General features: G+C 41.0%; 1 protein-coding gene across 22 annotated transcripts in view; it reads right to left on the bottom strand.

The window, feature by feature from the left end:
* Positions 1-27,738, bottom strand: part of rap1gapa (RAP1 GTPase activating protein a) — a 144,412-nt gene that overhangs the window by 86,987 nt on the left and 29,687 nt on the right. For 14 of the 22 annotated variants that reach the window (XM_077218222.1, XM_077218191.1, XM_077218195.1 and 11 more), the window contains exon 1: positions 5,851-6,160. The exons of the other annotated variants lie outside the window; for them this stretch is intronic. Coding sequence is in view for 13 of the 14 variants with exons in the window: in XM_077218191.1 (XP_077074306.1) it covers positions 5,851-6,026 (176 nt within the window). In the remaining variant the exon portion in view is untranslated. Of the gene's footprint in view, positions 1-5,850; positions 6,161-27,738 lie in introns of those variants that run through there. 22 annotated transcript variants of the gene reach the window in all.

The raw sequence follows: 27,738 nt of genomic DNA, 5'->3' as shown, positions 1-27,738 counted from the left end.
CAAGCACATTATGAACAACATAGATAATAAACAATCATACTGGACTTATCAGTATGTGGAAGTCTAAAAAAATTCATACTGACCCCTAAAATTCTGGGTAGAGTCAGAGGTTGCGTTAACCGAAAATTTTCCGTCATTTTTCTGATTAAGCGATTACATGAGACATGATACGGATTTCAATAAGTTTTACTGTATCTTTCAAAATATCCAGAGATATTTATGCTTGTCTATTTTGTGCTGTAACGCAGTAAAGAGGAAGAGATGATCGGTTCATTTGAGCTTTGCACTGCCGCACTTTGGTCACATTAAACGGTTTTTGTTGTTTGAATTTTGTAATAAAAATGATTGAATTTGAAAGCGGAGATTTTGTTTCATATGAAAAGTAACAATGCTTATTGCGATTTATTGGACAAACATTCATGATGAAAAGTGAAAAGTGACGCAGTCTCTGTTCAACTTTCTCTTCATAAATAAATAAATGCATACGCTTGTCCTGTATGTAAGGGTGGTGATGGCGCAGTGGATAAGACACATGCCTTTGGTGTGAGAGACCCGGGTCCGACACCAATGTGTCCCTGAGCAAGACACTTAACCCCTAGTTGCTCCAGAGGCGTGCGACCTCTGACATACATAGCAATTGTAAGTCGCTTTGGATAAAAGCGTCAGCTAAATGAATAAATGTAAATGTGTATGTATGTGAATAAAAATGAAAATGTGAACAAAAACATAAGCTATTAAATGTCTAATTTTCATATAATTGAAATATGAAAATTAAAATGACGTGTAGGCCAATAATAGATTATGAGCGAATTTTTACGACCCTGTGGGTCAAAATGATGGACAATGCGAAAGTCTAACACGACCTCTGGGTATAGAGTATAACACTCTCAATATGGTAAACAAGACATTCTTGAGATAACACATCAGAAAAAAAAGATGTTTCTTCTTTTCAAACTCGACATTCTGGTTTGTTCTAAGAAATGATGCAAGTGTCTTGTGGAAAAACAGTTTGTCAGTGTGGAAAGACACTATATAATGTCTCATACTGTGAGTGTTTAAGGAGGAAGGAGTTACACCTGCTGTCTGGGGAACAGGATCAAGTTAACTGAGAGTACGGCCCTCTAGTCAATGCCAACACACTGTGTACCATAACAAGAACGTTACATAAACGCCCATCAATTTTTCATAACTCTGGAACACAGAGTCCAAGCAACTCTGGTCCCAGCAAAAAATACCAATTGTATGCTTTGAGTGTCAGTGCTCTTGTTACATAATGAATCTTGTTTGAATGATATACGTAATATGAAAATCAAAGCAGAACTTGATATCCAGTGTAAGCTCAGATGTCAACATACAACATCTGAAAGTAGCCATAGAAAGACAGTATAGAGTAACAGTACAGTGGATGTACTGTACTGAGACGCTGAAGACACATGCATCGGTACCAGCCGCAAGTCTACAATTTGACAGCCATGAATGCATACGAGTGCCAAAACACATACAGACTGTCTCGCAGTTCTTCAGGTTTCAGCAAAGTGTGTCCATATTTGTGTGTTACACAACAGCACAGGTGCCGAGACTCATCAAGACAGCAGCAGCACCTGTCCTGTGACACGGAGGGTTGGAATGCATGAAACACGTGACAGTCAGATCCGGGACATTTGTAAATTTGACCTAGGGTCTTAGGGGTGAAATCACTAAATAAATGTAAATTAGGATGAGTACTGATTGAGAGTTTCCTTTGAATTTTTGACAACAGACAACAACGTTAAAAAGATACCTGTTCACATGGATCCGTGAAAACTACTAAAAATACAGGATTACGCATGCCAGGCCAGAAGTATCAGATGTCACTTTGTAAAGAAAAACTGCGCGCCTATATACTGAACACGTAATACCCATGACGTTACCGCTTTCACAAATTCCCAATGTTAAGTTTACATGGAGACAATAATGGCATTGGTTTAAAATACTTTGAAACTCGTTTTCAAAAGTTTGCTTTTTCGCGTAAATGAACAGCCAAAACCCATAAAAACGTATATGTTTTGAAAACCGTGTTATGTAAACCGTCCCTATGAAAGCAGCATTGTATTTATAATTATTTAATATATTTATATAAAATACAATTATTTTCACATTATGGCAGATAACCAATAAACGGTAGCCTAGAAATCTAGACGCACCCTAGCTGCAGCAAATGTAATTTGCAACCAGGGTCGTCTAGCAACTCTCCGTTGTCTTGCTAGCTGGAAAAACCAAACTCTAGACAGGCCAATCACATCACGTATAGAGTCGGTGGGCGGGCTTAACATAATGACGGCAGAGTTGTGACGGTTCCGCGTGAATTCCCTGCTATTTGAAAACAAAGAAGATGGCTGCTGCTGCTGGCGAACAGCGGTCTTTCAAACCAGCTTTGGCCACGACTCTGGAAGACTTGGAGTTAAGCTTTTCTTTAAGGAAAGAACAAAGAACTGCACTGAAGTCCGTCGCTCTGACTACGTCACCTTCTTCGTTGCTCTGGTTGGTTGTAGCGCAATCCTATTGCGTGCATAGAAAATTTGAAAAACAACCGTTTATCCCGGCCCTCGGATTGAGCCCTGCCAATGGTGTGTTCCCAGATCCAACATCTTGATGTGGGTCTGGCTTGTCAGGCTAAATAAACGGCTGATATCTATACCATTTTGTCACACACGCCCGTTCAAAAGTTTAGGGATGGTAAGATTTTTTTAATGTCTTTGAAAGAATTCTCTTATGCTCACCAAGGCTTGATTTATATGTTCAAAAACACAGTAAAACAGTAATATTGTGAAAATTTAATTAAAATATAAAATAACTGTTTTCTATTTGAATATAGCTATTTTAAAATGTAATTTATTTCTGTAATGCAAAGCAGAATTTTCTGCAGCCATCACTACAAGTTTCCAGTGTCACATGATCCTTCACAAAAGGTTCTAAATGTATTTTATATCACTTTTGATCAATTTAATGCATCCTTGTGAAAAATACTTCTTAATTTATGTAAAAAAAATGTATTGACTCCGAACTTTGAACAGAATTTTAAATTAAAATAAAAAATCAACCATTTTAAATAATAAATTTGAATTTAGACATCACAAAATTAACATACAGTATGAAAAATCGATATTCATTTGAGATTTCAGATAAGATTACATTTACCAGTGTTATTAAATTATTAGCATTTTTAAAGATGAACTTTAACTGAGTGTTAGATGACAGCAAAGATTATCTAAGTGTAAAAATAAAGCATATACAAATAAATATCGAATAAATAAAAAATCTCTCATATTGACCAATAGCCAATGTGGTATCAATATACTCCATACTATAGATTGTACCAAGTTCACACAAAAAAAAACAACAACACACACACAATGGAAGTTTGTGCATTGTTTATCGACCAATCATCAAATGATGACAATATGATGGTAAATTCACTTTAGAAAATTGGGCACTAAAGCAAGACAGTGTGTGGTAAAAAACAATGCTATTATCAGATGCAATTAATTCTTAATAACTTCCCCTGCTGAAAATGAGTTATGTGTCATTACAGCCATCTATGTGATCTACAGGAAGCGTCTAACAGCTGCCCTTCAGAACTAATCAACGGTCTTTGTCTCCTCAGATAACACTAAAATTAATCCAGCCATCTTCAGTCACGTCTTCGATTCAGCCGCTGAATGTGAACGTGACTGTAAATTCAGATGAAGATCAGACAAAGGACAGAGGGGTTAGTGTTGGTTTAGCAACCTTACTGAGAGAGATGGATGAGTGGTCACAGACCATTGAGAGGTGCACACGTGGTCTTTGTAATGCAAAACAAAAACCTCATAAAACCGGTTCAGCTGCCTCTTCAAAATGCCATTAGAAAAACTAATGCAGACAATCACCTTTAATCTTTGTCATTTAACTAAAATCTGCATTATATTTGTGGTAATGGAAAACAATGTACAAACCAACATGGCAGAATCAAAGGAAAATTGCATGAATAAAGGGTCATTTTTCTACTCAAGTCATTTGTCTTTCCTAGCCACTTCTTTTCGGTCTGCTTCCTGCCCCATTCTTTGCCCTACTGGAACACTGAAATTGGGCATAAAGAATCTGCTGACCTCCAAGAACCAGCGATCGGCACCATTGGTTGCAAAACAAGTAGCTTCTCCAGATGGCTGTTTCTAAACAAGGTCCACTTAGAGTCTTTTTTCAGAGCTCTGGATTCAAGTCCTATGACTCAACCCAGGTGCCAAAGTGAGGGAGAGATAAAGAAGAAAAGAAAAAGCATTTCATGATCTGGGACAAAGTCTGGGTCTGCTGTTTATTTCATTAGACTCCATTAAGAGTCAATGAGGCCAAAGAGATGGGCTAGCATAGCATCACCAGACTAAATTTAGAAAATGATTCCATCTCTCATTCTCAGGTCACCTGAGGGGAACCTTCACATGCAGATCCGCATCCTAAACCTGCATAATAGTCTTGTGAGGAAGCTACATCACATCACATGAGTTATTCAGTGTGTTCTGTAAATGTGCATGAGGCCATGTAAACACCAATCACCTGCAAGCAAATCTGTTACTGTAACTTGTTATCTACAGCCATTGCAATTTTCAATGATGTCTTTTAGATTTCGCAATCTTCAGGACCAAGAAAATGTCAAAACACAGCCAAAGACAATTTACTGAGCAAAATGAGAAAAAGGATCACTAAATCAATACATTTCCTTCCATCAACAAAGTCAGAGAAGCAAACACTTAAAAGTGCTGTATACACCACCAGTTGATTTTTTTTATTATTGTTTTAAAATGCATACAATATAAAAAGATAATATTATTTAGTTGCAATTAATGTCTATTTATTTTCAATACGAAAAGAGATTAACTTAATATTTTACATTTGACATTTAATTATATTTTATAAATAACTTTTATTACTCTTACATGGATTAAAGTGTGTAACTTCTATATATATAAAGATTTGTGTTTTGTAAAGCAAATTATGTGCAGGCACAAATTATAATGGTCTCCAAAACAATTTTCAAGCATTTAAGCATACACCTTTATACGTAGATCAACCGACCACGACAAACAAATTCAGTCAAATGTGTCTAAACCTTTGACTGGAAATGCATGCATCTATTTAAGGACAGTCGTGGTGGGTCAGGTCTGATCAGATCAGCTATGCAGGCACAGATAACACTTGTCCTTGACAACACAGAGCTGAAATATTGCAGCCTTGCACCTGTTGAGCAGACAGGATCCTTTAACAGGCAGAGGAATCTCACTGGAGCCTGTGGGTATTCAGTCAAACAGAAACTCAGGTTTGAATTCCTCCCAACTGAATCAACAGATCACTTAATGAGGGCTTAATCGAATTCTCAAGGCCGGATTGATAGGGCAAACAGCTTGTGATTACGTTAACCTCCCTGGTTGCTTCGCAGACACAAGGTTTCTGCATGGATGCATGTCTGCTTCAGTCAACCGCAGTGTCTTAATTCAATCCAAACTCAATTACACTCTCCGTTATAATGGCCTTAAATAACACGGTTTACTTGCAGAAGAGCAGTTCACCAGAGCCAACGTAATGCATTGCACTCTGAGAGAGCAGTCTGTCATTCAAATATATACCAGTGATGAAATCAAATCTGCTTGTTGCGATTACACTGTGCTACTGCTTTTACAATGCATTAACATTCAAAAATGCCGTTATCATATCTCCCTACTGAGACTGTAACATCAGTGGCTGATATCCTGACAGATTATTTATAATCACACTACACATCACAGAGTAAGAGGAGAAAAGTGAATGTGAAATGTTTTGGTAAACAGCGTTTGCTCTTACCCGCCGTACGCTCCAAAAGTGAAACTCCTCTTTCTCTGCGGCATCTTGGCTAATGGATACAGCTGAGTGCAAAACAGAGAGACAGAACTCAACAGAGACACCAGCACTGCCTCTGTCTCCCTGGACTGACTGAGTAGTCTGTGACTGTGTGTGTTTTCGTGTGTAACTGTACACATGCAGCACGCTGTCCTTCCTTTCCACTCCCCTGGCTCCCCCTCTCTCACGCCTCCTTGGCAAATAAGCTACTGAGAGGCTTGCTCTGTCCACTTTTAGTCGCCCCGGTAACCGGTCCCCACTTTTCATTGATATCTCCCTTTAGTACTATTGTAAACAGGCAGAAATGGAGCAGCAACTAATGTCAGATAGATAGATAGATGATAGATAGATAGATAGATACAGACAGACAGACAGACAGACAGACAGACAGACAGACAGACAGACAGACAGACAGACATTTCTATTTATTTGCCAAATATGAAAAGTGATTTATTTAGTATTATACACTGTTATATTTAACTACATTTTAAACATGAATTAGGTAAACAGCTTAAAAATGCATAGTTATATTTTATATTTATTTAAAATATATGATGATGGTGAGCTCATATCTCTGTGTGGAGCAGGCCGGCTGATGTCAGACTCCTTGTGCATACAAAAATCTCACTGGATTATTGTAATTAATGGCAAAAGGAATGTTTGGAAATGTAAACTGATATTTCCTACTTACACACTACAGCAAAATATATAAATAACTGGCTTAAAACCATTTTTTCTCTGTGGAAATACTAATGTGCCTAAGACTTTTGCACAGTACTGTATAATTAGTAAAGTAAGTAAATTTAAAAAAAATCCCTACAAATTTACGATAAAAAAAAAAAATGGTGCATATCATGCATCCCAAAAATCATTATTGGTGACACTTGTGGAGAACAAAATACACACTTCGGGGATCGTGTGTCTCCTAAAAAACAGCTGCTCAAACAAAAGTGTTTGTCCACTGTTGAGACAGAGTTGTATTCTTTTTCAAAGTCGCTAAACTATTTACCTAACTACACATACTCCTTGAGCCTTGGACACAGTCAAAGGAGAAGTGTATCTGTAGGTCAGTCATTAAGTGACTTCACACAGAAGGTCTTGTGGGACTGAAGTCTGAGTCTGGCAGTATGCCTCTCTGATTGTTAGGCAGCACACAGTTGCCCTGTCCCATGGTTGAGTTTCAGGATTTATCTGCCTATAGCAGTTTAGGGTCTTCTTCGACTTTAGCTGGTACATGTTTTTGTCCTTTATCAGGAGTGAATGGCACAGGCTTCCAAAAGAACGCAAAAGCTGTGATCTCCTCAGAGATAGTCCTTATCGTCCCTGACGTGCTGTTCTCAAACCCAGACGGTCTGACACATCTAGCCAGCGGCTGAAACCTCAATGACAAGAGTGTTAAACTGCTGATTCATCTACAAAATCCAGCTTCACGACAGAATGCTTGACAAAAATGGCTACTTGCCATTTTTCAATTGATTAAAAAAAAACTAGCAAAACTGCAAACAAAACACATCTAGTAAACATTTTACATTTTGACTGCGGTATGAAGCAGGGCATGATTGCTAATGAGAGACAGATATCAGCGCCACACGCAAGTCCCGTGGATAAATAGGAATGAGAACATTTCATTCTACCGAACTACCAGCAAGTGCTGAATAACTACTCAAACTGGTCAGTTTATTTGACGAATTTAACTTGTGAGGTAACACAGCACTGTTTAACTTAGTCTAACGTTACACAAAATTGCATTTGATTGAGTTGAAAGTTATAATGTTATTCTATGTGTTAGTTTGTTGGCTGTATGAGACTAGCAGCAAGCTAGATCAACATTAGAATAACACTGATCATATTCTAACATTTCATCATGTTGAGCTATACTGTATGACATTAATTATTTTTATGTACAGTTGCTCACCTGTCTAATAAAGTAGCCTACATACAAGAGCGGCGTCTCGTCAAGTCGTGAAGCTCTGTTGAGTCCAAGTTTGTCGCAGACGTGGAGCTCTCGGTATCTCGAAAACACCAGACAAGTGTCACGTGCCGCTAGCCATTACACAGTTGTCTGTCGCCATGGTTAATGACCAAACCAGGGATAATGCAGATATTATGTCATTGACAGGCGACAAGTGACAAGGGACAGGCACTATTTAAAATTGTGATTTTCCCTGAATTTACAAATTCTTGGAAACATTTAGGATAATTTAAGTACACAATTGAAAGACTGTGCAAGTGGGTTTTGGATATTTTGATACAAAATTCTTACATATTGTACCTTCAATATGTGCTTTATAAGTATTAATAAACAGCCAATATCCTAGTAATAGGCATGCTAATAAGCAACTAGTTAATAGTGAGAATTGGACTCTAAACTAAAGTGTTACCATTTTGATTTTTTGGTTGCATGTTTTTGTTTTCTTTTTTGCATGTAGCATGCTAAAATTGGCAGTGCATAGGCTGTGTCTGTCTCTCTGCCTGTCTGTCTGTGTATGTGTGTGTGTGTGTGTGTGTGTGTGTGTGTGTGTGTGTGTGTGTGTGTGTGTGTGTGTGTGTGTGTGTGTGTGTGTGTGTGTGTGTGTGTGTGTGTGTGTGTGTGTGTGTGTGCGTGCGTGCGTTTAACATACAGACAACAGTTACTTCTGGTCCTTGAATCTGATTGGCTAAGAGGTCTTTCCAGCCATGCGATATTCTACCAGTATGACCAGTATGTTTCTTATGCTCAAATAGCATTAAAAAAAATAGTGCAGTCCTAGGCGTGGTTATCAGGTTTCTATGGGAAGCAAAGTTTCTAACGACAGCTGCAGTGACGCAATGATATTGTGACACAGCGATTGGCTCTTTTAAGGCAAATTCACACTGCACAGACAAACGCCAACAAACACCAACAAACAAGTTGGCCATTGGACTTTTAATTTTATGAAAAATAACATGTCATGTTCACACTGCCCCAACAGACACTGACAAACGCTGATTGAACATGTTCAGTAGGGTGAAATCAAACCCTAACCAACGGTAACAGACGCCGACAGGGGTAACACACTGATCTGACAAAACCATTTGTTTTTTGCAAATTCCATTTGTTTGCTCCAAATTGTGTTGCAGTTTCTCCCATTCATAAATAATAGAAGTGCACCGTCTTGGTACATCTATAGGAACAAACCCACTATAATTTTACAAATAATATTTTGTTGTATTTTTTTAGGCAAGAATGTAGTTGTTTAAACTTAAAATATTCGGTTTATAATTTGTGATACACATATATACATATATCTGTAGCCGCAAATTTTGTAGCCTCAATTCATTGAGATTTACGTATCTAAAGAAAGTCCAGCTACATGAAAGCCCTGATGTGCCCTATGACATATTGTCAATCCGCCCACAGAGTAGACAGGCTGTCCTCAATGACTCAGATGGCTGCTCTCAGCTCAAAGACATTTGCTCTAAGGGAATAAACTGCCAGGTAGACATTGATTAGACGCGAATACTGTTTACGCAGCTCTTATTTTTCTGCTTCAGGCCACTGCTGTTCATCATTTCAAGGCTTAAGACAGACTCAGATGCTCCTAAGTGAATGCTTATTGTTTGAGGGGCAAACTGAAGCCATATCAGTCACATCTCAAACAAATGAACGTGGCAACTCCCATTCACAAGCCAATAAACTCTCATGTCCTTCACAGCACCTGAGCAAATGTGATTTGTGAGTGTGAGACCAAGGGATTAATATTAACTGTGAACTTATAACATGTCGGTGAAGACAGAAATCAGAGTCTAGGTGAAAATTCACAGGCTGGAGTCTGAAAACTCCTGAAATAACAGAGAGACTTTAAAAAGCATGGCTCTATCAAAGATCTGCTTTCAGCTAAAATGAATAAAGTGCAGACAGTGGTGTAGTTGTTTATGAGCTGTTGATCCTGTGGCGTGAAAAGGTTCAGCTTACTTCCCCTCAGGCGGGAGGGTTAATTACACCATAACATTTACTCTGTCTCATGATAAACACCTTGCTTATGGCCACAGCATATAAAAGAGGTTCAACCATGGCTAAGACTATATTTCAACTGGAGAATAGATGTTTTCAAGGGAGAGGTATTTAGAAGGTAATTGTGCTGGAAAGTATCTACAGCCTATCTTTGCCTGCTTTTCATTTTATATCAGACTTACACACCACATGCCAGCTACATTAAAACAAGATTACTTCCTCCAATACTTTACTCATAAATCTCTATTTCATATGTGTCTAGGTCTTGTTTCAGAAAGGGGAAAAAAAACAAACATAACTACTGCTCACAGGCAGTCACATGCTTGTGAAGTTTAAAGCGGCCATAGATGTGGCTGTTTGACTGGAGGATTTTTAGAAGCGTCCACATGACCCCATGTCCCAGCAAGGGAAGCATCCATGGCCTCCTGCACACTGTGCCCTTTCACTGGAGCTCAGTACACTACTGCAGAAACACTGACAGAAAGAGACAGTTGTTCAAGCATACAATAGGCATACCTAGAAAAACTGGGGGAGCATGAAACATTTATATTCAGAATACATCAAAACGTCTCGGTTACGTATGTGACCCACGTTCCCTGAAGCAGGGAACGGAGACGTAGTCGACGTGTCGACTGATTGGAATCACGCTTAGGGAGCCTGTCATCTTTGAGTACTGTTAAAATGAGCCAATGTACATTGACGTGCGAAATCTGCATCTCACACTTAATTATGACGACCGCGGGTATAAATACAGAAATGGATGCATGCACCAGGTGCACCTGTGTCGCGACAGACCGCTCCACTGGAGGGATAGCCTTGTATCCCCCCCCTCACTCCTTCGTCAAGGATTGTGAGGGGGGAGGAGCTACTCAGACTGTTCCTGGCAGAGACAGGTGCCGTCCACGACCTGGTAAGTTCTCCATGCACTTTGGGAAAGAAAGGCACTGGGGCGGCGAGCTGAGAACAAGCGCGGCTCGCTCTGAGATACCAATTATCCAACCAAGACTGTTCGGGACACGGTGGAGGATTCCACTCAAGCCCGACAGCCTTGGTGGCCCGTTTCAGTATAGCTGACATTTCTGGATCTGGCTCGGGCAACGTTACACTCCCAGGGGGAGATAATGCAGCCGAGTCATCATTTCCAGAGGTCAGCTCACCCTCTGATGCTGCAATCGGCAATTTGTCCTCTGGAGGGGCCCCAAATGAAATGGCTGGTCGTTCCATTACAGAGGGAACACTATGATCCTCTGATCAACCATCCCACACGGCACCGTAGCAGGACGTGGTAATGGGGACTCCACCTTCACGCATGAAGGCAAGTCTCGATCTCAACACCGCGATAGTCATGTTCTCGCAATGAGAACATGAACTATCCACAAAAGCTGCTTCAGCGTGCTGAATATATAAATATATAAACAGTATACATATTTTTATATACATATATATAAATACATTCTTTATTTTTAAAAAAAAAAATTTTTTTTTACACAAGATACAACCATTGTGACCGTCAGAGGGGGACAGGGAACGACCGCATCCAGAAACACACGGACGGATGTAATGACATCTTGAAAAAGACGCAAACGCACCCGTGTTGCTCTTTCAGGAAAGGGGACCCGCCAACTGTGCCGGAGCACACAGGGGATTGACCGCGGCAACACTGAACAGTGAACTGAAACAGTGAAGCACTCACTTCTTTGCCCTCTAACCAACCATCAACAAACACACAAAAATGATGCTGTTAAAACAGCAGTTGAGAGCTCAGAAGCTCGCGATCACCGCTGCACTCGCGCTGTAGAACCACCAGCACTGGGAGAGTCTTCCAGAAGAAAACCGACACACTCGCTCGTTGTAATATAACAACACTCCTTAGAGACATCGACGTGAAGACCGATCGGCTTCGAAGTGATAGACAACTGGTGCGTGCATCCACTGCCATATTTATACCAGCACCGTGGGGCGGAGTGTTAGATGCAGATGTCAATGAAATGGAAATTAAATTACATGTACAGTATATAAACAAACATACATACAGTATATTAAATAGACAGACAGATGAAAGAATGCTAAGAAGAGGCAAAACAGATTAATTAACAGAAGACCATCAAATTTAGTTTCTCAGCAGGCACTAGATCTCTCTCCTCCCAGGAAACTCTGTGCTGGATAAATGACCTGACTAAGTGACTGTTTGGCATATTCCGTGCGAATCGATCTTAGTGCCATGTAGAGAAGATCTATTATAGTAATAATGGATGCTAGGTACTATGATACTCCTGTGCCAGTTGGAAAAGACCTACAGATTCAGGGTGAAGTACAACCAGAGTTCATCTATATCTCCTGAGGCTGAGAGCTCAATCTTTCTCTTTTTTTCACAAATATATGCCTCATATATCAATGCATTTACGCTTGTAAATAAATCCTTAAAGGTTCAGTGTGTGATTTTTAGCGACATCTAGCGGTTCGGCTGCGAGTTACATTAAAGGCTCAGCCCACTGCTCACCCCTCCCTTTCGAAGAAGTGCCTGAAACTGGACAAACATATCGTCGTCTGAGACAGCAGAGAATAGCCTAGCCAGAGTAAGCCAAGAGTGTGTAACATTGTCACTGTTTCTGTACCACAATCCATTATAAACCACATCATGGATAAAGTTTACAAAGCCATAGTCAGGTGAGGATCAAGGGTCTTAATATATAATATAATAATAATCAGCTGATTGTCTCACAAACTTAACAAGCACATTTTCCCCCACATAGCAAACCCATAATACAGTGAGGGAGAAGAACCACATGAAACTATGCAACTATACATTTTTTCTAAAAGGGTAGTAAAAGTTTAGCTGGCTAAATATGAGCTGTTACGGTGGCTGAGCTGGTTAAAGCGTAAAGCCTTGTTTAAACTCGACGCGTCCGCATGAGCCCAAAGGTGCGCGCAGCAAAAATGGCATGATTGTAACAGCGCGCGCGCCTCTGCATCCCCTAGACACCATTTACTATACACAATAGGCTTTTTTTCTCTGATTTTGAAAACTCTTCGCAATCGACTTAAAATGCTTTCAAGATCGACTTGTCGACCGCGATCGACGGGTTGGTGATTCCTGTGACGTTACTGTGTTACGGTCAATGACAAGAGTACTAATCAGCTGTCTCACGAACGTAACCAGCACATTTATCCCCACATAGCAAAGCCATAACACAGCGAGGGAGAAGAACTAAGTTACAGTCCAACTCAGGGTCGGCGCTATGGTGGGGCATTCGAGGGCCGTGCCCTCCCTAGCGCTCATTGATGCCCCTCCTACCAGAGTTTCTAATACAATGCTAAATCATAAATCAGATGTAGGCTATACAACACCAAATGTCCAGCAATCTATTTAAATAGTACATTGTGTTTAATCTGTTGTCTAATGAGATCTAATATGTGTTAGTGCCAAGAATTTTCACGTGCAGAAATAACGTTAGATATATTCAATCTGACTTTTAATTGTAAGTGCTTGAATGGTCCAGTGGTGGAATTTTAGACTAGCGAGCAAGAGATTCTGGGTTCTAACCCACACTCGCATAATTATCTTTTTTTTTTCCTCATTAAAACCGATTATGTTTATCAGTGGTTGTCAGTGACATGTTTGAGTGCATTTTACTTTGTGATTTCACCGGTACGAATAGAGATTTCTCCGCAACCGTTCAAGCGCGTCCGTGTGAAGATGTTTCTTGTGGCAGCGCGAGCCACAAGAGAACACTATCAGCACCACAGATCGCAGTCAACGAGCACTTTGAATGGCGTGTCCCAAAAACATGTTCTTGATAACAGACCGCTGCTAAGTATATCACACCGTTCCATTAAAAACAGAGCATTGCCATGGACACATTCATGTTCACGCGGAAGCAATACAATCGTTTTTAAATCAAACTTCTATAAATTAATATTTTTTTTTGTGTGTAAAATTATTTATTTGTAAAGTAGCCACAAATTCGCAATTAACAAATAATAATAATAAATAAAAAACGTGTTTCGTTTTTTTAAAGCATTTCTGCTGTGTTAGCAGATTTTTTTTTTTCTCAAACAGCTGTGCCCCCCTGCGGATGACCCAATGCCCCTCCAGTAGATCTGCTCTGGCGCCGACTCTGGTCCAACTACATATTTTAACTTCATAAACAATCCAAATACATATTTTACACCACTGACAAGGGAAAAGTCACTACTCACGGTGTTAATGGCTAGCTTCTAGCTTTCTGCTGCTTCTCTTTCAAGGTAGTGATGAAACCCGCTCTGTAGCGCAGTTTGTTCGCGTTCGGCTACGGTAGAAACATGACGTCACAATATGTCAACCTTTATAGAAGGGGGTGCAGCGGTTATGTAGATATAAATGTCTCATTCTAAGGTAATAAAAACATTACGGTTTATTAAGTAAGTTCTTTATACACCACTGAAAACATAGTTATGGATGTCATATTGTATTTCTGTTAATAGATACTCAAAATTTTTACACATTGCACCTTTAAAGAGATGTCATTTACACAGCCTGTTCAGAGCAACACCGGCACCTACTGGCAGACCATGCAACTGCAAGGAAAAGTTATGCATATATGTGTGTGTGTGTGTGTGTGTGTGTGTGTGTGTGTGTGTGTGTGTGTGTGTGCGTGTGTGTGTGTGTGTGTGTGTGTGTGTGTGAGAGAGAGAGAGAGAGAGAGAAAGAAAGAGAGAGAGAGAGAGAGAGAGAGAGAGAGAGAGAGAGAGAGAGAGAGAGAGAGAGAGAGAGAGAGAGAGAGAGAGAGAGAGAGAGAGAGAGAGAGAGAGAGAGAGACAATTTTAATACGCCCATGAACCGACCACAATCCATTCCCTGTGTCACCTTGATTTTGCCAGACATCTCTTGGTACAACATTCCTGCCCATAAACCTAGCCCTACCCATAATTTTCCCTAAAATCAGAGTGAAATAGAAGCACCTAACCCTGGTTGTAAGCCTAAACTTGACATAAACTGTAAACTTGTCTCTCAAATCTGACCATCTGATGTATTTTACACAAAAACTGGGAAGCAGTTTCTCACTCTGGCAAGCTGTGATCTGGCTGGATGGCTTCCAATAAGCACTTTTGAGAATAAAGCACAACCGAAAATTTATTTTTTTATTTTTTAAAAACTCTAATTGTCCTACAACACATAATAAAAATACATTTCAGTCATATGCGTCAGAAGTGTCTCGGCTTGCTTGTGCCTAAATTTGAAAATGGATTCTTTTAATTTTCTTTTAAAAAATGTGTCATGAGTCTCTCTAGCCTACACTATCACTAACAATTCTACACAAACGTGAGAGAGAAATAAGATGACAAAATACAGAAATAAAGATGATAGATAGATAGATAGATAGATAGATAGATAGATAGATAGATAGATAGATAGATAGATAGATAGATAGATAGATAGATAGATAGATACTGAATTCAATAGACAATATTTAAAAAAATTTCCTTGACATTATCATGCTACATACAGCAGGACGATATCAAGTATATCATCTTTCATGTCCAGTGAGGCCATTCAAAAAGTCATATGTGTAGTATCTCAGAAGGCGTCCAGCAGAGAATGTGTTGCACTTACGCATCACAGCAGAACTAAATGACTTTCTTATCTGCGTGATGCAGCAATACACCTGGTGCTTCTAGGGATGCCCCATATAACTCAGCATATTGGTGCACATTCATTCAGAGCACGCTGTACAGACTTCCGCTGTTATGACTGCCCAGCACTGTTTGTGCATGGATTCTCTGAGATAAAAATGGAAGGTTTTCTTTGAAGTTATATTACAGAAGAACATGCAATCAGTCAATAAAATGTGATAAAGTTTGTTATAAACAAGAGTAATACTGCAATGATGAATAACTGCAAAGATTTGATACTGTTTGTTAGCTCTCTGTGAAGAACTGAACAAGATTTTAGTCAATCTCCATTACACTGTGCAGTCTGCAGTCAAATGCTCCATACAAACATATAATCCTCTGATGTGAAATAAGGCTGAAATGAATAATACATATTAGAATAAAAAAGTAGTGTTGAAGTAAATAAGTTGAAGTACTAAAATTACAAATAAATAAATTAAATTAATAATAATAATAGGACTCAAGATGCAGAACAATTGGCTTTTTTTGTTATAAAAAATAAAACAAAAACAAATAAAAACAAACCCATGGGAGAAAACTCTGGATCCAAACACAGGGCAGGGTAGGACAGATTAAGGCAAGGCAGGGCAGGGCAGGGCAGGGCAAGGCAGAGCAGGGCAGGGCAGGGCAGGGCAGGACATAAAAACGAACTCACACAGGACTGCAAACACAATGAGCATACAAAGCAGGTAAACTCCCAACTTCAGCATTCTCTCAGCTCTACTTTATAGGATCTGAAACTCCACATAATCTGAAGAAAGAGAGACAGGAAATAAATCTGTGAGGTGCAAGAGAGTCTAAGACAGGATACAGACAAGGGTAGAGAGCCAGAGAAAGTGAATATGCAGGGAGGACACATCATGCTGGACTGTCCATCATTAAAGCTTACCAGTAGTTTTGGCTCTTATGTAAGTGTCATCTTAATGTATCGTTCAGTAAAAGCAGGCTCTTCAGCTCAGCAAGAGGACAGGGCATTAAGATGGAGCTATCTGTCAGTCCCAGATAGTATATTTTCATTCAAGCTGTCACTCTCAAAGGCCATTCGGTTTACCCAGCTTTCTCCTCACCTACTGTGACTTTTCTGCCTGGGAAGCTTTCCAAAGTAAATTGACATTTCTCTCAAAGGACTAAAGACTTGGAGTGCCGTTCTTCTGTTGCATTCTGATAACTTCAAGATGAAAGCACACAAACTACCGGTTCATCTTATGAATTTCATACATTTATCCTTGCTATACAGTCCTTCACTCAAATTCTATCAATTATACAGAAAGAATGAAATGCTGGTAAATGCTAATTAATCTCAAATCTTAATCTTCAAAAAGTGTACAAATTATGTTATGAATATGGTGCATTTTCTTAAAATTGTTACTTTATAGCATATGTTTTGGGTCTTATTGTCAATGGTTCATTGGTGCACAATATTTCAAAGAACATTGAGTTATTTTGATTCCCTTCAAACACCTGTTTCGGTAAATCAAATAGCTCAAGTAAAATATTGTAATTCTATTTTGTGGCGGCTTTAAATATAACAGATGACATTTACGCAGTGAAACAAAGCATGCAAATATTCAATATAAAGCAATCATAACACAACAGAATAACAGATTGTCTCATTTTGTAAAAGAGTGAAGATGACATCAGTGCTGGATAAGTGGCTTCAAGGGTCACTTCAGTAAATAACACAAAATAAGCTTTTCCCACAATTCTTTGCATTGAGCATATGTCAACAGGCATTCTGCAGCCAACAAGCCCATTCAATTAATGAAACATTTGGCATTTTTAACCACACAAAAGCACATCCCAAACAACAAAGTGCTTTGCTGGCAATTAAATGGGAAATTTAATTTCTTAGAATGCCATATTCTACATAAAGCAGCCTGTTTGTTTGCCAACCTGCAGATTAAATCTGGCAAACTAAATCTTCTACGTAAAGAAATGTGAGCATCTCTCAGGGGGAAGGAGGAAGGGACGACACCTTCGCTCCTGTGGCTTTGCTTCAAACCTTAGCTCTTTATCAAAGACTTCTGGCTCATTTAATATCACAACAGCTAAGGCGAACATGGAGCAGTCAGATATAAGCAGCTGGATAAAATCTGACTTAAAACTGAAAGTAGATCACAAGTGATCTGCAAACAATATATTGCTTTTAAAAATTAAATACTACAAATAATAGACGCCAGTTCCATCTGCTTACTAATGCCGCAGACAGTGATGACATGAATGCCAACTTAATTTTTCTCTGCAGAAAATCGAAAGAAATGAAGTGCAAACGGCATAGCTTACTCTAATGACATTACGGTGGGGATCCGCAATGAGCCAAGCTGCTAACTGAGATTGGCAGAACATCACTGCTAGAAACCATGAATACAGATGAAGAAGCTTCATAATCAAGAAATAAACATGCTCTAATAGATTGTGTCGGTATGTAAATGATTTAAGCTGATTTTTTAAGGGCTTCTCATCACAAGTTATAGAGCAGGGGTAGTTTTTAGAGTAAGATATAAAAAAAAGGAAATTGTATTACATTTATCTGAGAGAAAAAAACAACTCCTTACAATATTCACTTTTTATGGTGCTGAAAATATTATTGCAAACTAGTTTTATATCACTTTGAAAATATTATTGCAAACTAGTATTATATCACTTTTCATTCATATTACCTCATCTTCCATTCAAAAGATTGTGATTGGTAAGATTTTTTTTTAATGTTTTTGAAAGAAGTGTCTAATGCTATACAAAGGCTAATTTTTTAACAAAAATACAGTAAAATCAGCAATATTCTGAAATATCATTACAATTGAAACAGCTGAATTTAATTTAAACAAACTTCTTTCCGCATGCTGTCATTTTGATCGATGTTGGTAACGTAAGTAATATATATATATATATATATATATATATATATATATATATATATATATATATATATATATATATTACTTACGTTACCAGCATCGATCAAAATGACAGCATGCAGAAAGAAGTTAAGGCTGCAGTATTTCATTCTGAGCTTGAGTGAACCAATGTGCTTGCATATATTACATACACTTCCAAAAAAAATCAATTCTCCATCAAAAAACACCAAATTAATCTTCCATTTGAGCCACTCACTTCAGAAGAGGCATACTTCACATTTGATTTTTTCTATTCATTGTGTTAATAATCAGAATGCAGGGTCAGAAAACAATTAAGCTAAAATACATAGATTCAAATCTTATATAGTTTTTTGAGTATTCACAAGTGTACAATAACCACTGATTTTAGTTTTTAAAACCATAAATGTGATCAAAGTTTTGTGATCATATATTTCCGCTCATATTACCAATTCATGACAAATTACCATATAAGGGAGCTGCTTTTCCCTCAAAAATGGTAACACATTGAGAATAAAAAATACAAACAAAAAGTCTTTTTATGTTTAAATTATGCTTTAAATCAGATTAAACAATTAAGAAGTAACCGTGGTGATGTTTAAATCTCCTTACATATCATAAACATCTAAAATATTTCAACTAACAACAACTACAGCAGGTTTCTTATCAGAAACTGATTTACGGACCTTATTCCAGATGCTAAGCATCTAGCTGGAAAGGTGCCATGAACACAGATACAACATTTATCAAAAGGACAGCAAGTGTTCTCAGAAAGCACAATAAATCATTTTGATACAGAGAAACAGATGTATGGCCTGAAAATAATGATAATCACATTTAGCCTGCTGGACACATACACAACATACTGTACAGTACGTCCATTTTTCAAAGTTAATGTGTTCATGGCTCTGATTTATTCACTACATAATCGCAAGAGAAATCATTTTGAATTAACCTTAGGACACCTTGAATAATAAATAAGAGTCAGGCTACATGTGTGCTCTATTCTAACACTTAAAAGCACTCCTTCCAGGTTCCAGAATTTCCACTTCAAGTCCCTCTTGAGAGATCCAGCAGCAAATTAGCTGCAGCTTGACGCATCTCAGGCAGGATCCAGGGTGACAGATCTGTTCCTGCTTAAAGCTCAACTCTGAGGAAGAGCAATACCTCACCTAAAGCAGCACTATTCATCCAGCTGTCCCAACAGAGCCTACAAATCTGAGGAATGAGGTCTTGTCTCTTAGATGAGCATTCAAAACATGGCAGAGTGCTGAGTGAGTGCACTGTATGGCAGACAGGCCCTTTATCTGATGACATGCTGAGCGGTCAAAAGGGACACTCTTCTCATGGAAATATGTGAACTTCTCATGCACAGAATGGACCCAATAAAAATGATCTTATATATATATATATATATATATATATATATATATATATATATATATATATATATATATATAATACTAAAATACAAAGCATTACTGATGGATAAGACAGCATATATTTTTTCAGGAAAATCATGATTCACGATTAAATCACGATTCTTTTTCATGTTGGTTTTACTATTTTGCAAGTGACTGAGCATTACAGCCAAACTAATCTCCCTATTTTAAAAACAAAGCCTTACAATGTAACAACTTATAAATTAAAAAAGAATGCCAGACATTTAGGCCAAAGTGGCGAAGATACAAATTTTCTTTGTTATTAAAAGATAAGAACAAAGATACACATTACATATACACAACCTATAATCTACAAATTAAATAAACAGTGATTTATTTTTTCAGCTACATTAGGTGTATTTAACAGAAGCAATCAAAAAAGAAATTAATGAACAAATATAAAAATAAAACACTACATAGACTGTTATGAATCAATTCACAGGAGGCGAGCTGGTGAGGACCCAAACGCAAACTTTAATATTAAACATTAGTCAAACACAAAACAAAGGCAGGACAAGGCCTTAAACAAAACGTCTCGGGTTATGACTATAACCCTTGTTCCCTGAGAAGGGAACGAGACACTGCGTCGAGAATCGACACTTTGGGGACGCTCCCTTAGCGTGCGCCTCTGAAGTAAGAATGAAACTAATTCAATCCTGATTGGTGTTGCGTCGTGACGTAACGTGAAGGCATAACCGGATGCATAAAAGTGACACTGACACACACACACATCAGCTCCGCGATGAAGCAATACGCTCTAAGGCCTTGAGGGACGTGGCAGGACGACGCAGTGTCTCGTTCCCTTCTCAGGGAACAAGGGTTATAGTCATAACCCGAGACGTTCCCTTTCGAGGGAACTCAACACTGCGTCGAGAATCGACACTTTGGGGAACGAATGCCCACTAGGCCACGCACCGAAAACAGGCCTGCCCCGGAGTGAAACTGATTCAGGCACTCACCTAGGACGAGAGCACATGTGCGCCAGGCGTCCTAGGGAGGTGCAGACTATGGAACCTAACAAAAGTGTGTGGGGTAGCCCAACCGGCTGCCTCACAGATCTCCTTGATGGGAACTCCCGAAAGGAGGGCCCTAGAGGACGCCATGCCTCTAGTAGAATGAGCCCCAACGGCCAAAGGTGAAGGAAAATTCCGCACCTTGTAGGCCTACTTATGGTTTGTATAGCCGGGAGCCCCTAATAGGTGATCCAAAACACACTACAGTAGGTCCAACCTCCTCCAAGAAGAGGACCTCTCAAGGTAATACTCGGAACTCTGACTGGCAGAGCAAGGAACCTCTCCTTTTCTGCCGACACATGAGGTGGAGGATGAAATACTTGCAGGACCATGGACCTAGCCATGATAAATTGCACTTAAGGCACATAGCTGGGTCTCGGATGCAGGATGGCCTTAACTCCGCCGGGGGCACACCCCAAGCAAGCTGGCAATAATGCCAGGGCTTGGAGATCTCCCAGTCTCTTTAAAGAAATAGCTAAGAGAAAGGCCATCTTGAACGTGAGGTCCTAGGCGAAGCCGACTGGAGGTATTCGAAGGGAGCCAGGGATAGCCCTTCGAGAACCACCGCCACGTCCCAGGAAGGAACCCTGGACCTGACTGTCGGTCTCATCCTCCAATACCATGGAGAAATAGTATGACCAGTTGGTGCCTCCCTAAAGGTCCAACATTCAGTGGTGCATACGCCGCAATGGCAGCCACGTACACGTACACCCTACGTGTGGATGGGGAGAGATTCGCAGAGAAACGATCTTGAAGAAACTCCAGAACTGAAGCCATTGGGCAGTTAACTGGGCCTAACTCAAGTTCTCTACACCAAGTAGAAAAATATTCCACTTGAGAACATATATTATCCTAGTAGACGGAGCCCTAGAGATAAGTATGGTTTCGACCCCCCCAGATGATAGACCAGCATCTAGGTACTGAGCCCCCTCAGAGGCCAGACCCACAATTTCCACAGCTCTGGATGAGGATGGAATATAGTGCCCTCCGCCTGAGACAACAGACCCCTCCTCAGAGGAATCTGCCATGGCGGAGCTATCAGGAGTGAAATTAAGTCTGAAAACCATACTCGGGCTGGCCAAAACAGGGCTATCAGAAGAAGACTGATGCCCTCCTGACGGACCCTCTCCAGGACTCCCGGGAGCAGAGCGATCGGGGGAAAAAGCGTACAGGCGAAGCCTCGGCCAGGCCTGTACCATGGCATCCAACCCCAGCGGGGCTGGATGAGTGAGGGAGAACCAAAGTGGACAGTGGGACGGACGTCCCTCGAGACGCCAACAGATCCACTTCCACTGGTCCAAACCTCTGCCATATGAACTCCACCACCTCTGGATGGAGTCTCCATTCCCCGGGCCTCAGCCCCTGCCTCGACAGGATGTCTGCTACCTGATTCAGAACCGCCGGGACAAATATTGCTCTTATAGATAATATTTTCCCTTGGGACCATAAAATGATCTGATGCGCCAATCTGGATAGAGGGCGCGATCTGAGTGTCCTTTGTCGGTTTAGATTAGCTACCACTGAGAGGTGGTAACATTTGATGTCTGTGAGGAAGCTCCTCAGAGCCCTGAACACAGCCAACATCTCTAGGCAATTTATATGCCAAGAATGATGATGGTCCTGCCACAGACCCCTGGCAAAGCGGCCGTCCGAGACCGCGCCCCAGCAAGCGAGGGAAGCGTCTGTGGAAACAGTTTCCCGGCGACATGACGCCCCTAACACTGGCCCTTGGGACAAGAACCAAGGTTTCTTCCATATTAATAGGGAACGAAGGCATCTGCGCGTAACCTTTATTATATGGAACGGATTCCCCTTGGGGAAAAAAACGTTGGCTTTGAGCCACCAGAGAAGGGGCCTCATGTGAAACAGGCCCAAAGGAATTATGTTGATGCCGCTGTTATGAGGACCAGCAGTCTTTGAAATTGCTTTACAGTGATGGCCTGGCCTAGCTTTATCCCGGACTCCATGGCCAGGATGGATTCGGTACGAGCGGGAGAAATACGTGCCCGCATCGTAACCGAATTCTATACCACGCCCAGAAGAGTAGTCTTCTGAGCTGGGTCCAACACATTTTTCTTAGTGTTGAGTCTTAACCTCCGGTTCTGAATGTGGCCAAGGATGACATCTCGATGCCGAACTGCCATTTCTCGAGACTGGGCCAATATGAGCCAGTCGTCGATGTAATTCAGTATACGGATGCCCTGAAGCCTCAGTGGAGCCAGAGCCGCATCCATACACTTTGTGAACGTGCGGGGAGAGAGTGCTAGGCCGAACGGAAGAACCCAATATTGGTATGCTTCGCCCCCGAAAGCGACCTCAGGAACCTCCTGTGACATGGAAGGATGGAGACATGAAAATAAGCGTCTTTTAGATCCATCGTGACAAACCAGTCCTCGGATCTGATTTGGTTCACGATAATGGGAATTGTAAGCACTTTGAACCTGAATCTCCTCAAAGAACGATTCAAAAGCCCTAGATCTGAAATTGGCCTCACTCCGCAATCCTTCTTTGGAACTGTAAAGTACCGGCTGTAAAACCAGGACTCCCTGTCTGGTAGGGGAACACATTCTATGGCCCCTAAATTCCAGTAGAGTCTGTACCTCTTGTTCTGGAACCACTGCAGTCGGTACCACCCCAGCAAACTAGGGAGGTCGGTGACCGAACTGCAATCTGTACCCATATTTTATAATATACAGGACCCACATAGATATATTCGGAAGGCGTTTTCATTCCTATACAAAATCTACTAAGGGAACCAGCCCCTCGAGACTGGCCTCGGGTGTTTTTCGAGCACTATTCTCGACTTCCTGAAGCGGAGGCCCGCCAGGAAAAAGTCGATACAGATTTTGTGACCATAGTCGGTGCCCTGTTGCAAGCTTTTGGGGCAAATCGATGTGGCCCGAAGCGTCAAGGACGGCGGGACAACATCTTCTTCCCCGAGGGCACCTGCTGCTAGAACAACCTCGATTGTTCCACAGCGGGGGGGGGGGGGGGGGGGGGGCAGTCCTCAGAGGTCCTACACTACCATAAGGACCTCTTTCCCGAAGCCTTCTTCGCCTGAAGGACGGCCCTCAGGTCACCCTTCTGGCTGGAGGACTTCGGTTGAGAGTGCTTCCTCTGTTGCCAAGCTCCAGCAGGAGGGGCTCTAGAGGCAACGCTATTTTTGCTCTTGCCGATGGGAGGAGCTTTGATTTAGAGTGGCGAGGGAAATACCGTTGGAATGCCGCCGACTGTTTTATTTGTTTTTTTTCGCTTCCTGAAACCTGTCAACGACAGTAGTGACAGCGTTGGAAAACAGGCCAGAAGGAGATAGCGGAGCGGCCAACAGGAAATTTGCCTCATTTAGATCTTTAAGAAGATCGGCCTGGTATGCCTGCAAAATCGTCATAGAGTGCAGGCACGCACCAGCCTGATCAGCCACCATATAAGCCCGGCCAACCAGTGCAGAAGTGTCTCTGCACGGTTTGTTGGGCAGCGCCGGGGCTTAAAGCGAAGATGCCGCAACAGGAGAACGATAACTCGCAAAAGCTTCCACAATCTGCGGCATCTTGCCATAACCCGCCTCTCTCGCACCCACCACATTCGAATAAACATATAATGAATGTGGTGAGATATGAAAAGATTAGGGTTTTTCCCAGGATCTACATATATATTTTTTATAAAGATCTGGGAAAAACAGTAAGCCCCGGCTCTGAGGATGTGAACGGTGCTGCAGGAATCTCTCGTCTAGTTCATTTTGACGGGGACCATCCTGCTTATTTTGTGGCCAGCTGATATATATATATATATATATATATATATATATATATATTTATTTATTTAGTCTGGCCACAGAACGCATCACAACCTCCATGAGCTCTACATAAGCAGAAACATAAACCTGCGAGTGTGGTGAGATATGTAAAGAGTGGGGTTTCTCCCAGGATCTACATATATATATATTTTATAAAGATCTGGGAAAAACAGTAAGCCCCGGCTATGAGGTTGTGAACGGTGCTGCAGTAATCTCTCATCTAGTTCATTTTGACGGGGATCATCCTGCTTATTTTGTGGCCAGCTGATATATTTTATATATATATATATATATATATATATATATATATATATTTATTTATTTAGTCTGGCCACAGCACGCATCACAACCTCCACGAGCTCTACATAAGCAGAAACATAAGCCGGCGAGTGTGACTCATGTTGCTCGTTCCCGATGCTGAGCACATCTACTTCCTTATAAACAGATAGCTCGAGCACTGGGCACTCGTCACGGGCAGAAGAAGCCGCATCGCGGGCTTCTGCATCGTGAACGAGTGTCAAAGAATCTGCGGATGATGAGAGAAAAGGTGCCTCAGCAGTCTCGTTCTCATCCTCGAGATCCTTCTGCGATCTCCACGATCTAAGCCGTCGCGCCGTTCCTCAACGGACGCGGGACCCGAATCGCGGGGATCGCGAGCCTGGCCATCATCAGGAAATAATATAGCCAAGAGGGAGCACAGCACTCTAATAGGAAGTGCTTCACAGTGTGCACAGGCAGCCCTCTCGAGAGCTGACAGTGCGTGCTGCGCCCCTAAACAATACACACACACACAGCTGATGCGTGTCCCCATCCGTGGCATATATATAATCTTGGGCAGGGGTGCACACACTTAGTGTATTTTTCACTCGCCATAACATAGAGCTTTGCACAGACAAACAACACCAAATAAGACAGACAGTTTCACAGAGAGCGCTTGCTGAAGAGTGAAAAGCTGATGTGTGTGTGTGTCAGCGTCACTTTTATGCATCCGGTTATGCCGTCACATGTTACGTCACGACGCAACACCAATCAGGATTGGATTAGTTTCATTCTTACTTCAGAGGCGCACGCTAAGGAAGCGTCCCCAAAGTGTCGATTCTCGACGCAGTGTTGAGTTCCCTCGAAAGGGAACAAGAACAATGGCAGGAACATTCAAGACGAGAAACATTCAATCTACGACAAAGACACAGGGCAAACATGAGGGCTTAAATACACTGACTAATTACAAGACAAGGAACACCTGTGAACAATGATCAGACAATTAACAAATGACAAGACAGATGGCAGGATCACATGACAAACAGGGAATCACGTGACAGACAAGAACAAAGAACAAGACACAAAACCCACACCGTGACATAGACGATGTAAATTATACATTGATACATATTAAACCTACTATTTAAGTTCCCAGATCAGTGATTTTCTCTTTTTTTGCTGTTGTTTTATTAACATTAAAGGGATAGTTCCCCAAAAAAGTAAAAGTGTCATAATTTACTCTCTCAAGTTGTTTTAAACCCAAATAAGTTTCTTTCTTCTGTTAAAAACAAAAGTTACTTTGAAGAATGTGGCAAACCAAACAGTTGCTAGTCCCCAGTGAAATTCATTGTATATATTTTCCTAATATGGAAGTCAATGGGACCAGAAACTGTTTGGTTAGCCATATTCTTCAAAATATCATCTTCTTTTTCAGCATAAAAAATTAATTAATAAAGGTTTGGAACAGCATTAGAGTGAGTAAATAAGGACAGAATTTTCTTTTTTGGGTGAACTATCCCTTTAAGGAAAAGCGGCCTTTTTACTATTAGGCTACTGTCACTTTAAGACCTTAGACATAACCAACTGTGTTTATGTAAAACTTCTATTTGACAGTATTTTCCCAATAAGACACGGACACAGCTGCACAGACAGACACAACAGCACAGAACGGTCACAGCGGCACGGACACACCGGCACAGACACAGACACAATGGCACAGACACCGGCATCAGCACGGACACCGGTACTGACACGGACACACCGGCACAGACAATGGCACAGACACCGGCATGGACACAACGGCACGGACACAACGGCATGTACATCGGCACAGGCACCACAGCACGGACACTGGCACGGAACAGACACGTGCATAGACACCGGCACGGACACACCGGCATGCACACAATGGCATGGACACACCGGTATGGACCCAACGGCATGGACACCGGCACGGACACCGGCACGGACAAAATGACACGGACACAACGGCACCGGCACGGACACAAAGGCACGAACAGCGGCACTGGCACGGACATCCGGCACGGACACAGCGGTACGGACACAGCGGTATGGACACCGGCATGACCACCGGCATGGACACGGCATGGTTTCCTTGAGCTTTTGACATATAAGAGGTCATCATACTATAACTTTCCTTTAAATTTCAGAACTGAAAACTTCCTTTTTCGTCCAAAAACAGCTTTTATTGTAACCAAGCCCAGCGAACGACTTGTTGTGGAATGTGTGCCTCTCTAAGACCTCTGTAAAAGAAAATCAACACCTACTTCATCATTGTAACTTTGGCCCCGCCCACTGGCGAGTTAGCAAGATGAAGAGGAGAGAAGAGCAGGATCATTGGCTTAAAAATAACATTACCTTCCAAAGGATCCTAATGCGTGGAATGTGTGTGCGTGATGGGGGGGGGTCAACAATGTGAATGTCTCTGTTTAACATTATTTATTTGTATGCAAATAAACATTACATTACATTGTAGATTCTTTGGTAAATCAGTCGCAATTTCAGCGCAGGCTTTGCAAACAGACTTTTACGATATGGGCATGTAAGTAACCAGGTTAATTTGGTTGAACAGGTTGTTTCTGATATGTAATGATTCATGTACAGTCAGATGTTCTTTGTCTCTGTGTCAGTAAATCAAACCAGTCCCTAAACGGTACGGATGTGACGGGTGAGGATATTTTCCCACAGGTTAATTAAAGTGTGACAACACCGGTCATACTGGTATCACCGGGGGGGGGGCTTTTAAATCGCTAATTTGAAAGCGAAACTAAAATGCACACGTCCACATGGCCATTCCCAATGCTGCGCAGCAGAGCGAGCGTTTTCA

Source organism: Siphateles boraxobius, unplaced genomic scaffold (assembly GCF_051911475.1).
Source record: "Siphateles boraxobius isolate OS27281-9 unplaced genomic scaffold, OSU_SipBor_1 77, whole genome shotgun sequence".
NCBI lineage: Eukaryota > Metazoa > Chordata > Actinopteri > Cypriniformes > Leuciscidae > Siphateles > Siphateles boraxobius.
This window is presented reverse-complemented; position numbering and strand designations above follow the sequence as displayed.